At 46.5% G+C, this 13,792-nt stretch overlaps 1 protein-coding gene across 16 annotated transcripts in view; it reads left to right on the forward strand.

Annotated features, from left to right (window-relative positions):
• Nucleotides 1-13,792, forward strand: part of LOC118373749 (calmin-like) — a 64,512-nt gene that overhangs the window by 37,445 nt on the left and 13,275 nt on the right. For all 16 annotated transcript variants that reach the window (XR_008092760.1, XR_008092763.1, XR_008092764.1 and 13 more), the window contains exons 2-9: nucleotides 5,191-5,252; nucleotides 8,554-8,649; nucleotides 9,016-9,099; nucleotides 9,583-9,675; nucleotides 9,804-9,997; nucleotides 10,296-10,489; nucleotides 10,765-10,847; nucleotides 10,982-11,602. Coding sequence is in view for 2 of the 16 variants with exons in the window: in XM_052496646.1 (XP_052352606.1) it covers nucleotides 5,191-5,252; nucleotides 8,554-8,649; nucleotides 9,016-9,099; nucleotides 9,583-9,675; nucleotides 9,804-9,997; nucleotides 10,296-10,489; nucleotides 10,765-10,847; nucleotides 10,982-11,602 (1,427 nt within the window). In the remaining 14 variants the exon portion in view is untranslated. The remainder of the gene's footprint in view (nucleotides 1-5,190; nucleotides 5,253-8,553; nucleotides 8,650-9,015; nucleotides 9,100-9,582; nucleotides 9,676-9,803; nucleotides 9,998-10,295; nucleotides 10,490-10,764; nucleotides 10,848-10,981; nucleotides 11,603-13,792) is intronic.

A 13,792-nucleotide genomic window follows, 5' to 3' on the forward strand; every position in this document is an offset into this window, starting at 1 on the left:
GACAGTATGACCCCTCCCCTTCCCATACTAGAATGGGGACTGTTGTAAAGACAGTATGACCCCCTTCCCCTTCCCATACTAGAATGGGGGCTGTTGTAAAGAGAGTATGAACCCTCCCCCTTCCCATACTAGAATGGGGGCTGTTGTAAAGAGAGTATGAACCCTCCTCCTTCCCATACAAGAATGGGGACTGTTGTAAAGAGAGTATGACCCCTCCCCCTTCCCATACTAGAATGGGGACTGTTGTAAAGAGAGTATGACCCCTTCCCCTTCCCATACTGGAATGGGGGCTGTTGTAAAGAGAGTATGAACCCTCCCCCTTCCCATACTAGAATGGGGGCTGTTGTAAAGAGAGTATGAACCCTCCCCCTTCCCATACTAGAATGGGGGCTGTTGTAAAGAGAGTATGAACCCTCCCCCTTCCCATACAAGAATGGGGACTGTTGTAAAGAGAGTATGACCCCTCCCCCTTCCCATACTAGAATGGGGACTGTTGTAAAGAGAGTATGACCCTGACCCCTCCCCCTTCCCATACTAGAATGGGACTGTTGTAAACTGTTGAGAGTATGACCCCTCCCCTTCCCATACTAGAATGGGGACTGTTGTACAGACAGTATGACTCCTCCCCCTTTCCATACTTGAATGGGGACTGTTGTAAAGACAGTATGACCCCTCCCCTTTCCATACTTGAATGGGGACTGTTGTAAAGACAGTATGACCCCTCCCCCCTTTCCATACTTGAATGGGGACTGTTGTAAAGACAGTATGACCCCTCCCCTTCCCATACTAGAATGGGGACTGTTGTAAAGACAGTATGACCCATCCCCCTGTCCATACTTGAATGGGGACTCTTGTAAAGACAGTATGACCCCTCCCCTTCCCATACTAGAATGGGGACTGTTGTAAAGAGAGTATGACCCATTTCCCCTTCCCATACTAGAATGGGGACTGTTGTAAAAACAGTATGACCCCTCCCCTTCCCATACTAGAATGGGGACTGTTGTAAAGACAGTATGACCCCTTCCCCTTCCCATACTAGAATGGGAACTGTTGTAAAGACAGTATGACCCCTCCCCCTTCCCATACTAGAATGGGGGCTGTTGTAAAGACAGTATGACCCCTCCCCCTTCCCATACTAGAATGGGGACTGTTGTAAAGAGAGTATGACCCATTTCCCCTTCCCATACTAGAATGGGGACTGTTGTAAAGACAGTATGACCCCTCCCCCTTCCCATACTAGAATGGGGACTGTTGTAGAGACAGTATGACCCCCTTCCCCTTCCCATACTAGAATGGGAACTGTTGTAAAGACAGTATGACCTCTCCCCCTTCCCATACTAGAATGGGGACTGTTGTAAAGACAGTATGACCCCTCCCCCTTCCCATACTAGAATGGGGACTGTTGTAAAGAGAGTATGACCCATTTCCCCTTCCCATACTAGAATGGGGACTGTTGTAAAGACAGTATGACCCCTCCCCCTTCCCATACTAGAATGGGGACTGTTGTAAAGACAGTATGACCCCCTTCCCCTTCCCATACTAGAATGGGGGCTGTTGTAAAGAGAGTATGAACCCTCCCCCTTCCCATACTAGAATGGGGACTGTTGTAAAGAGAGTATGAACCCTCCTCCTTCCCATACAAGAATGGGGACTGTTGTAAAGAGAGTATGACCCCTCCCCCTTCCCATACTAGAATGGGGACTGTTGTAAAGAGAGTATGACCCCTCCCCCTTCCCATACTAGAATGGGGACTGTTGTAAAGAGAGTATGACCCCTCCCCCTTCCCATACTGGAATGGGGACTGTTGTAAAGACAGTATGACCCCTCCCCCTTTCCATACTTGAATGGGGACTGTTGTAAAGACAGTATGACCCCTCCCCCTTCCCATACTTGAATGGGGACTCTTGTAAAGACAGTATGACCCCTCCCCCTTCCCATACTAGAATGGGGACTGTTGTAAAGAGAGTATGACCCATTTCCCCTTCCCATACTAGAATGGGGACTGTTGTAAAGACAGTATGACCCCTCCCCCTTCCCATACTAGAATGGGGACTGTTGTAAAGACAGTATGACCCCCTTCCCCTTCCCATACTAGAATGGGAACTGTTGTAAAGACAGTATGACCCCTCCCCCTTCCCATACTAGAATGGGGACTGTTGTAAAGACAGTATGACCCCCTTCCCCTTCCCATACTAGAATGGGAACTGTTGTAAAGACAGTATGACCCCTCCCCCTTCCCATACTAGAATGGGGACTGTTGTAAAGAGAGTATGACCCATTTCCCCTTCCCATACTAAAATGGGGACTGTTGTAAAGACAGTATGACCCCTCCCCCTTCCCATACTAGAATGGGGACTGTTGTAAAGACAGTATGACCCCCTTCCCCTTCCCATACTAGAATGGGAACTGTTGTAAAGACAGTATGACCCCTCCCCCTTCCCATACTAGAATGGGGACTGATGTAAAGACAGTAGGAATCAGTAGGAATCTGAGTTAGACATATCGCTTTGACACAGAGAGAGAGAGAGCGAGATAGAGAGAGAGAGACCGTGAGAGATCGTGAGAGACAGTGAGAGAGGTAGACCGTGAGATACCGTGAGAGAGAGCACGAGAGAGGAAGACTGTGAGATACTGTGAGAGAGAGAGCGTGAGAGACTGTGAGAGAGATGAAAAGAGACTGGATCCTTCTTTTCCATGTATCTCTGGTTGCCAAAACGTTAGGTGTCATTCCCTGGAATCAGACTGATGTTGTCCACTTAGTTTTTTTGGACGGAACAATAAACGAATGGTCTAGTTAGAAGATCTAGGTGCACAACCACACATCCTTTAAATCACCACCAGCGTACAATGATACACATTCACAACCACACATCCTTTAAATCACCACCAGCGTACAATGATACACATTCACAACCACACATCCTTTAAATCACCACCAGCGTACAATGATATACATTCACAGCCACACATCCTTTAAATCACCACCAGCGTACAATGATACACATTCACAACCACACATCCTTTAAATCACCACCAGCGTATAATGATACACATTCACAACCACACATCCTTTAAATCACCACCAGCGTACAATGATACACATTCACAGCCACACATCCTTTAAATCACCACCAGCGTACAATGATATACATTCACAACCACACATCCTTTAAATCACCACCAGCGTACAATGATATACATTCACAGCCACACACGCACACACACACACACACACACGCACACACACACGCACGCACACACACACACACACACACACACACACACACACACACACACACACACACACACACACACACACACACACACACACACACACGCACGCACGCACACACACACACACACACTCTAACTGAGGTATTCAAGTGGGTCCAGAAGCAGCGTGACATAATATTTCATAATAGCGCCAAACATAAACGCTACAGTAAGGCTCTCTGCAGAGGACCTTCCTTTTTGGCCCAGAGTATGTTATTCCTAGAGCGGAGCAGTATTTTGGATCATGTACCTGGACAATTAGATCAACAGTGAGTTATGAATTGGCCATGGATATTAAATGTTTTATTGCTCTAGCCTGTCATGACATGGGTGTTTTCTCCCAGTGGCTAATTGACACAAATCACTGCCCTCATCAGAGAGGAGGTGTAGATAATGTACTGTGTATTACTGTGAATAACAGTGTATCACAGTGTCACACAAGCAGCTGAACAAGTATCAATTACACAGCACTTTATCTATGAGCTCGACATGTTCTTAGGCTATGAGCTCATCATGTTCTTAGGCTATGAGCTCATCATGTTCTTAGGCTATGAGCTCATCGTGTTCTTAGGCTATGAGCAAAGAGGATACAATATAATAAAACAGTCTGATAGAAAGTAAACATCAGTTTATGATGATTAATAGTCTTATACGCTTAGTGTGACACTACAAACAGAAATACATGAAGAGCTCAGTATTAATTACTAAGCTTTCTTATGTAATCTCCTGGGGGTTCTTTCCTCCTCCCTGTGACTGATTCTCTTTCCCAGAGCAAGATCAGGAGCCTGCTTTTACTGCAGTGTGACTGTGTGTGTGTGTGACTGTGTGTGTGTGTGTGTCTCCCCTTCTCTCTGTTTCTGCATGTCTCTGTCTGAAAGTGTGTGTGTTGTGTCACTGAGTGTGTGTGTGTGTGTGTGTGTGTGTGTGTGTGTGTGTGTGTGTGTGTGTGTGTGTGTGTGTGTGTGTGTGTGTGTGTGTGTGTGTGTGTGTGTGTGTGTGTGTGTGTGTGTGTGTGTGTGTGTGTGTGTGTGTGTTACCGTCTGTGTGTGTATAGTGCATGTCTCTATAATGAAGGGGCCATTTCCCAGCGTTCCACCTCTCCCAGTGCCAGCAACCAGACGGAAACCAGCCAACAACCGGCCGCAAACCAGCCAGCAACCTTAAAGACACAAAGAGCCTGGCTGGTCTGGGGCTTGGCGACAGCTTGGAGCACTCAGCTGTGACAGAGAGTGAGAGAGAATAGAGAGAGTGTGTGGGGGGGAGCAGAGGCTTAGAGTGAGGCCTACTCAGGGTCCAGTGATAGCAGCAGAAGGAACCGTGTCTAAAATCCAGATGAAACTTTGTTTGGAGATGAGGACCAGCAGTACTCTGGGTCAGCTGCTTATGTTTGGCTCAATGCGGTGAAGTCGTGAAAGAGCTCTTACTTGTGTGAACAAATGCCTATTTTTACAACAAACTCACACAAGCGGAAGGAAGAGATCACCCCATGTGAGAATTGCCTGGTGGCTGGCCAGGGAAAATGAGGTTGTCATGAACATAAATGGTATTTTGGGAATGAAAAAGGATGATTTCATTGGCTGCTGGCAATTTTTGGTTTGTTGATATAGCACATTATTCTAGCCTGGGTCAGTCTGTTTCTGCTCTCTATACCTCCTTACAAAGTTGTGTTTGGCTTGACAATGGCAGTGGTGTAGACAGGAGCACGGACAGATCTGGGACCAGGTCCCGGTCAAAAGTAGTGCACTATATAGGGAATAGGGTGCCATTTGGGACGCACTGTAGTCTAGCAGTAGAGGCTGTTGTCTTACATGAGTCGTCAGTATTGATGCTGCTAGTCTCTTCTCTTTATTCCCATCTGTTATCCACAGACACCATGTTCACTTCTTCCTCTGCGTTTCTGTTGTTTTTCTATTTCAGTTGAAAGAGAGGTCGTTCAGAAGAGGACCTTCACACGATGGATGAATCTGCATTTGGAGAAGGTACATTTCCTACAATGCTTCTTTGTGAGAAATATTTGGAATTGGAATTTCGGGTTAACTTCCTGAATTGACTGAATTGAAATGGAATTGACCCCAACCCTGCTACACATAAAATAACCCTAGGTTCAGGAATTAGTCTGCATACTCCAGTTTGTGGTGAGATAAACTTAATTTTAGGGATTTCTCTTTCAACAACAACAATATCCCTATAATTAAGTATATCTCACCACAAACTGGAGTACACAGACTAATTCCTGAACGTAGGGTTATTTAAGGTGTCAGAAGCACCTCATTTGTATTTTACTGCCTTCTCTCTGACAACACTTTGAGTCTATCCCTCACACAAACAAATAGTTGTTGCCTCTCCCTCTGCCGTATAAATGATAGATAGACAACATAACAAATGAATTAGTCAGTAAATGCTAATCTGATAGAACGTGTAGATGCTATCTGTCTGTAATAGAGTGGATTTACTTCCCCCTAATGCTGTACAGGTGGTACTGTGGCTGCATCTCAAAATGGCAACATTTTCCTTATATAGGGTCCATAGGGCTCTGGTCAAAAGTAGGGCACTATAAAGGGAATAGGGTGCCGCAGACATCAGTCATCAGTCATCATACATCAGTCATCAGACATCAGTCATCATACATCAGTCATCATACATCAGACATCAGTCATCAGTCATCAGACATCAGTCATCAGACATCATACATCAGTCATCAGTCATCAGTCATCAGACATCAGTCATCAGACATCATACATCAGTCATCAGTCATCATACATCAGTCATCAGACATCAGTCATCATACATCAGTCATCAGTCATCATACATCAGTCATCAGTCATCAGTCATCATACATCAGTCATCAGTCATCATACATCAGTCATCAGACATCAGTCATCATGCATCAGTCATCATACATCAGACATCAGTCATCAGACATCAGTCATCAGACATCATACATCAGTCATCAGTCATCATACATCAGTCATCAGACATCAGTCATCATACATCAGTCATCAGTCATCATACATCAGTCATCAGTCATCAGACATCAGTCATCAGTCATCAGTCATCAGTCATCATACATCAGTCATCAGACATCAGTCATCATACATCAGTCATCAGTCATCATACATCAGTCATCAGACATCAGTCATCAGACATCAGTCATCAGTCATCAGACATCAGTCATCAGTCATCATACATCAGACATCAGTCATCAGACATCAGACATCAGTCATCAGTCATCAGACATCAGTCATCAGTCATCATACATCAGACATCAGTCATCATACATCAGACATCAGTCATCATACATCAGACATCAGTCATCAGTCATCAGACATCAGTCATCAGTCATCAGACATCAGTCATCAGTCATCAGACATCAGTCATCAGTCATCAGACATCAGTCATCATACATCAGTCATCAGTCATCAGTCATCATACATCAGTCATCAGTCATCATACATCAGACATCAGTCATCAGACATCAGTCATCAGTCATCAGACATCAGTCATCATACATCAGACATCAGACATCAGTCATCATACATCAGTCATCAGACATCAGTCATCATACATCAGACATCAGACATCAGTCATCATACATCAGACATCAGTCATCATACATCAGACATCAGTCATCAGACATCAGTCATCAGTCATCAGACATCAGTCATCAGTCATCATACATCAGTCATCAGTCATCATACATCAGTCATCATACATCAGTCATCAGTCATCATACATCAGTCATCAGTCATCATACATCAGTCATCAGTCATCATACATCATACATCAGTCATCAGTCATCAGACATCAGTCATCAGACATCAGTCATCAGTCATCAGACATCAGTCATCAGTCATCATACATCAGACATCAGTCATCAGACATCAGACATCAGTCATCAGTCATCAGACATCAGTCATCAGTCATCATACATCAGACATCAGTCATCATACATCAGACATCAGTCATCATACATCAGACATCAGTCATCAGTCATCAGACATCAGTCATCAGTCATCAGACATCAGTCATCAGTCATCAGACATCAGTCATCAGTCATCAGACATCAGTCATCATACATCAGTCATCAGTCATCAGTCATCATACATCAGTCATCAGTCATCATACATCAGACATCAGTCATCAGACATCAGTCATCAGTCATCAGACATCAGTCATCATACATCAGACATCAGACATCAGTCATCATACATCAGTCATCAGACATCAGTCATCATACATCAGACATCAGACATCAGTCATCATACATCAGACATCAGTCATCATACATCAGACATCAGTCATCAGACATCAGTCATCAGTCATCAGACATCAGTCATCAGTCATCATACATCAGTCATCAGTCATCATACATCAGTCATCATACATCAGTCATCAGTCATCATACATCAGTCATCAGTCATCATACATCAGTCATCAGTCATCATACATCATACATCAGTCATCAGTCATCAGACATCAGTCATCAGTCATCAGACATCAGTCATCATACATCAGACATCAGTCATCAGTCATCATACATCATACATCAGTCATCAGTCATCAGACATCAGTCATCAGTCATCAGTCATCATACATCAGTCATCAGTCATCAGTCATCATACATCAGACATCAGTCATCAGACATCAGTCATCAGTCATCAGACATCAGTCATCATACATCAGACATCAGTCATCAGTCATCATACATCAGTCATCAGTCATCAGTCATCAGTCATCATACATCAGTCATCAGTCATCAGTCATCAGTCATCAGTCATCATACATCAGTCATCATACATCAGTCATCAGTCATCAGTCATCAGTCATCATACATCAGTCATCAGTCATCAGACATCAGTCATCAGTCATCAGACATCAGTCATCATACATCAGACATCAGTCATCAGTCATCATACATCAGTCATCAGACATCAGTCATCAGTCATCAGACATCAGTCATCAGTCATCAGACATCAGACATCAGTCATCATACATCAGACATCAGTCATCATACATCAGACATCAGTCATCAGTCATCAGACATCAGTCATCAGTCATCAGACATCAGACATCAGTCATCATACATCAGTCATCAGACATCAGTCATCAGATATCAGACATCAGTCATCATACATCAGACATCAGTCATCAGTCATCAGTCATCAGACATCAGACAAACTCATTTTAGCTGTTGAGCATCATCAAAGGAAGACTGAAATGTGTTTACATTTTTACATCATCAGGGCTGTTGAAAGATGAACTCTCCTCTCCTCTCCTCAGTGCACTCCTCCGATGGAGGTGAATGACCTGTTCAGAGATATCCAGGATGGAAGGATACTCATGGCCCTGCTGGAGGAACTGTCTGGATGCAAGCTGGTGAGATTTCCCTTTTAAACAATATTACACCATCCACAGTGTATTCAGATGTTAGTGGTGGTTTATTGATTCATGTGTTGCATTCCAAATTGCACCCTATTCCCTACGGGCACTATGTAGGGAGGTAGTGCTGAATAATGACTGGGGTGTGTCACAAATTGCACCCTATTACCCTATTACCTAACCAAAGCCCTGTGGGCCCTGGTTAAAAGTAGTGCACTATATATGGAATAGGGTGCAATTTGTGAGGCAAGCCATGGATATGCTAGATATGGAGAAGTCGTGTGTTAAAGATTGTATTTGAGTTTGTTATCAGTAGCTAACAACACACCTGTTGATCATTGTATGGTTGATGTCCTCCATCAGCTTCATGGATGGAAGCAGTCCTCACATCGTATCTTCAGACTGAACAACATCGCTAAGGTCCTTACCTTCCTGGAGGAGAGAAATGTGAGTATCACAGCCAATCACCAATGAATATCGCAGCCAATCACTGATTAATATCACAAGACAATTTTTGAAATCTTGCTTAAAGCACTAGCCAGTCCCACCAGAATTTTGCAGGGATTTTTTGTGATATTTATGGGTAATAATGCTTGATATTGCTGCGGCAATTCTGCCATTTTGCATGGCAATATGAAATGGTTTTGTCCAATTTGTCGCGAAAATACGCTGACGAGTAAAACGGTTTAGACGGTGATGGGTTAATTTGATGCGATAATATTGTGATGATTTGACTGTTTTATGCAGAAACAGTGCGGTGATAGGTAAAATTTGCAGGCCCTCTCATAATATGCAGGAATGGTTGATTTTCCCCAAAAATGTGCAATCGCAAAATTGCGAAATCCCGAAAGGACTGACTAGCATACCATAACTGTCTAAACCTCCTGTTAATTGGTTGGATTGTTTACCTGGGTGTGTTTACCTGCACAGGTGAAGCTGGTTAGTATTGACGCTGCAGATGTTGCCGATGGCAACTCTTCCATCGTTCTTGGACTCATCTGGAATATCATCCTGTTTTTCCAGGTAAACTCTCTCTCTCTCTTTCCTTCTCTTTCTCTTGCTCTTCTTACTGTCTTTCCACTGCTCGCTCTCTCGCCCTCTCTAGAAGATATTCAAATCATGAAATAAGGTTCTCCTCCTCTGTCTCTCAGATCAAGGAGCTGACAGGGAACATTAAGAGTCAGTTCCCCTCGTCCTCTAGCCTCTCCTCGCTCCCCACCAGCTCAGACTCCGACACCTCCCACTCCAGCCCGCCCTCCTTCGAGAGACCGCGCTCCATCGCCATGAGGGATCATGGGAAGCCCATCAAGACGCTCCTGCAGTGGGTCCAGAGACGAACCCGGAAGTGAGTGGTGATTGGACAACAATCATATATCAAATTCATAAGAAATGATCTCACAAATTGGATAGTTTATGTGATTAGCCTGAAAATCCAGTACAGGCAACAGTTAATACAGTAATATACATACACACAAGTTTGAAAGTTTGATTGCAATGCAGTTTTTCCAGACATCATGTTTAAGTGTTGTCAGTTGTTGCTGACTTGCTGAGTCTGTCTGTCTGTCTGTCTGTCTGTCTGTCTGTCTGTCTGTCTGTCTGTCTGTCTGTCTGTCTGTCTGTCTGTCTGTCTGTCTGTCTGTCAGGTACGGTGTGGCGGTGCAGGACTTTGGGAAGAGCTGGACCAGTGGGCTAGCCTTCCTGGCTGTCATTAAGTCTATAGACCCCAGCCTGGTGGACATGAGGAGAGCTCTGCTGAGGACAGCCAGGGAGAACCTAGAGGAGGCCTTCAGGACAGCCCACTACAGCCTGGGCATACCCAGACTACTGGATCCAGAGGGTAAACTATTCAATTCTAACTCAGTTCAATTAAATAAGACTTCATTCCCACAAGGGGCAAATATAGCCTGGTCTCAGATCAGTTTGTGCTGTATAGCCAACTCCTATGGCTGTTGTCATGCCAAACTGTTTGACATGACAGTGGTAATAGATATCAGTTGACAAGACAGTACAAGCAGATCTGGATCCGGGCTACAATTATGCTGGACAAGCAGTGTACATTTTCCACTAGTCTGTTGTCCTTCTGTTATAATTCTCACTTTAATATTTGCATAGACGTGACCATCAACCCTCCAGACGAGCAGTCCATCATGACCTATGTGTCCCAGTTCCTCGAGCACTTTCCTGGGAAGGAGGAGGTGAGAGAGGCTGCATAGAGTGCATAGGGGTATGGCCAAATGAAGTGCACCATATAGGGATATGTTGTATAAACAAACCATAGGTCTCTCTCTCTCTCTCTCTCTCTCTCTCTCTCTCTCTCTCTCTCTCTCAGCCCCAGGAAAATGCATCTGATGTGATACAGAGGAGTGTGTCGTCGGGCAGACTCAGCTGTCGTGTCAACGACTCCTCCCACGACCTGAGGAACGGCGTCCACCGGAGCCGGGACAGAGAGAGGCCCTACATGGTCCGGAGAGACTGGGTCCAGCCTCCGCCCAAAATCTTAATCTCCTCCGTCTCTGAGGATCTCAAGTCTCCTACTTCCCCGGTCGCAGTGGAGCGCTCCTGGGTCAACGAGGGCTCGTCGGTTGGGTCCACCCCCAGCCCTGTCTTCACTGTCTCCACCTCCAGCTCCCCGCAGCCCTCCTTCGTCGACTCGGTCATCGGCTCTGTGTCTTGCGACTCACCAATCAGTGACTCTGTCATCGGTTCACCAGACTCCTGCTGGGAGGGCCATCCAAACGAGGCAGTGACTCCAGACAGGTTCGTGGAGAGCCGTAGCGATGGGTCGCTATGCGACAGCGGGCTATCCTGGGACATGAGCATCCCTCCCTCTACCCCCCACGGGGTCACGCCTGACCTGGAGGAACCGTTGCCCTCGGTTATGGGGCTGACAGGGAAACCCCAGGATGGGGAGATGTTTGTTGACGAGGAAAACTACTCTCTAAACTCGTTGGTGAGCACACAGTACAGATCCAGAACACGCCCAAAGAAAGAGGAGGACGGGGGGGAGAGAGAGGAGGACGGGGGGAGAAAGAGGAGGACGGGGGGGAGAAAGAAGAGGACGGGGGGGACGGGGAGAGAGAGAGGAGGACGGGGGGAGAGAGAGGAGGACGGGGGGAGAGAGAGGAGGACGGGGGGAGAGAGAGGAGGACGGGTGGGAGAGAGAGGAGGACGGGTGGGAGAGAGAGGAGGAGGGGGGGGAGAAAGAGGAGGACGGGGGAGAGAGAGGAGGAGGAGTATAACTACATTCTGGACCTGAGTGAGGACAAGGCAGCCAAGCAGGAGCCTGATCAAAGAGAAGGAAATAACAAGTACAGGTCAAGTACAGGTCAGAGTAACAGCGTTAACAAGGAGCAGGGGTGGCCATCTTTAGAGCTCTCTGACGAGCCTCAGGAAACTGACTCTGACCAGAAGGGGGAGAGTGTGTGTGAGGGTGAGAGTGTGTGTGAGGGTGAGAGTGTGTGTGGGGGTGAGAGTGTGTGTGAGGGTGAGAGAGGAAGAGCTGTGTGTTCTCCACAACATGAGAAAATCAGCCAATCAAAGCAGGGCTCTGACATCACACATCAGGAGACCCCCGACCTGCAAGAAGAGCCCAATCAACGGGACACTGTCCCGGAGACAACAGACAGGATATCAGAATGTGCCAAGAAGGAAACGGCGGAACCATCTAGAGATTCCAGGAAGGCTGGAAACCCTGAGGAAGAGTTAGCTAAGGAACGTTCTGATAAAGCAGAGGGTCAAAGTGATGTGACTGACAGAGTGGAGACGGAACACAGACAGACTACTTCTCTGTCAGAGAGAGACAGCGATGAGGAGCGGTCCCTGGAGGGGTCAGAGGAAAGGCACAAGCAGGTCACAGAAGAGTCTGAAACACAAGAGAAGATAACAGATGTTCAGAACAGCCACGTAGAGTCACAGGAGAACACTACGACACAGGTTGATGATGTCACAGAGTCAACGCATCCACAACCGTATATGGAAATGGACCAGAGTCGGACCATCCTGGGGGGCACCACAGAACAATGTCTGGACCCGGTGGAGCAGAGCCATACTGGGACAACTCCTGCCTGCACAGATGGTGGGCAGAGTTCCACACTCCTAACAGAGGCCGGTAAGGAAGGGATCCTGAGCCCAGAGATAGAAGCGGAGGCTGGGGATGAAGACATGTGTGGGCACCCTGGTGGTTGCTTGGTTGAGAGGACTGGAAAGTGTGAGAGAGCCTCTTGTGTTGGAGATGCTGACGTGAATGTAGTAGCTCCTGAGGAGAAGAGAGTCGCAGAAAAGGAACATGACTGGGTGGATGGGTCTGGGACCACAGACAACACAGAGACCATAGTGGAGGTCCCCCATCAGTGCACGCCAGTTTCCATTATACCCCTTGACATGGTGTACTACCCCCACTATGACGTCCCCATCTCCCAGGTGATTGAGGCTTTTGTGGAGCCTAACCCTGGATCGGTCCTCACTAGGCTGGTTCCTCAGTATCCTCTCTTTGACACAAACTCCCAGAGCCAAGCTGTACTGCATAGCCAGGAGGAGAGAGACTCAGAGAAGGACACAGGGGATCATACTGATGGCGGTCATAGTGAGACAGAGGCCTCTGATGTTGAAGAGACAGGGGACAAAATGGCCAACACAGAACAGAGTGAAACCAAGCCTGTGAATATGACCTATACAGACACTGAGAGGAGAAGTGCTTTGGAGTCTGAAAGTGAACCAATGGACTTGTTCTATACAGACAGTGATGCTGGCGAGAGTTCTAGATCAGCCCTTGAGGAGCCAATGACAGTGAGCGACACTCTGGAGCCAATGGATCTGTTCTACCCGGATACAGATGATTGTGGCCCTGTAGAGGAAGCAGAGAACGACGTGGAGACCTCGCCGTGGTCCTCCTCCTTCAGCAAGTCAGTAGAGACCTGGCCCTCAACCTTCAGTGTGGCAGCGCTACAACCAGCACCATCCTCAGAACCAGAACCACTGCTAGAGACACACACACAGACACACACAGACTCACACACACACAACACGCTGTATCAAGAGGAACTCTGCGAGGTGTCAACCACACAGGAGCAGGATAAGGTAATCCAGTTCTTATGGAAGGCAAGGACAGATCTGTGTGTGTGTGTGTGTGTGTGTGTGTGTG

Source organism: Oncorhynchus keta, chromosome 35 (genome assembly GCF_023373465.1).
Source record: "Oncorhynchus keta strain PuntledgeMale-10-30-2019 chromosome 35, Oket_V2, whole genome shotgun sequence".
Lineage (NCBI taxonomy): Eukaryota > Metazoa > Chordata > Actinopteri > Salmoniformes > Salmonidae > Oncorhynchus > Oncorhynchus keta.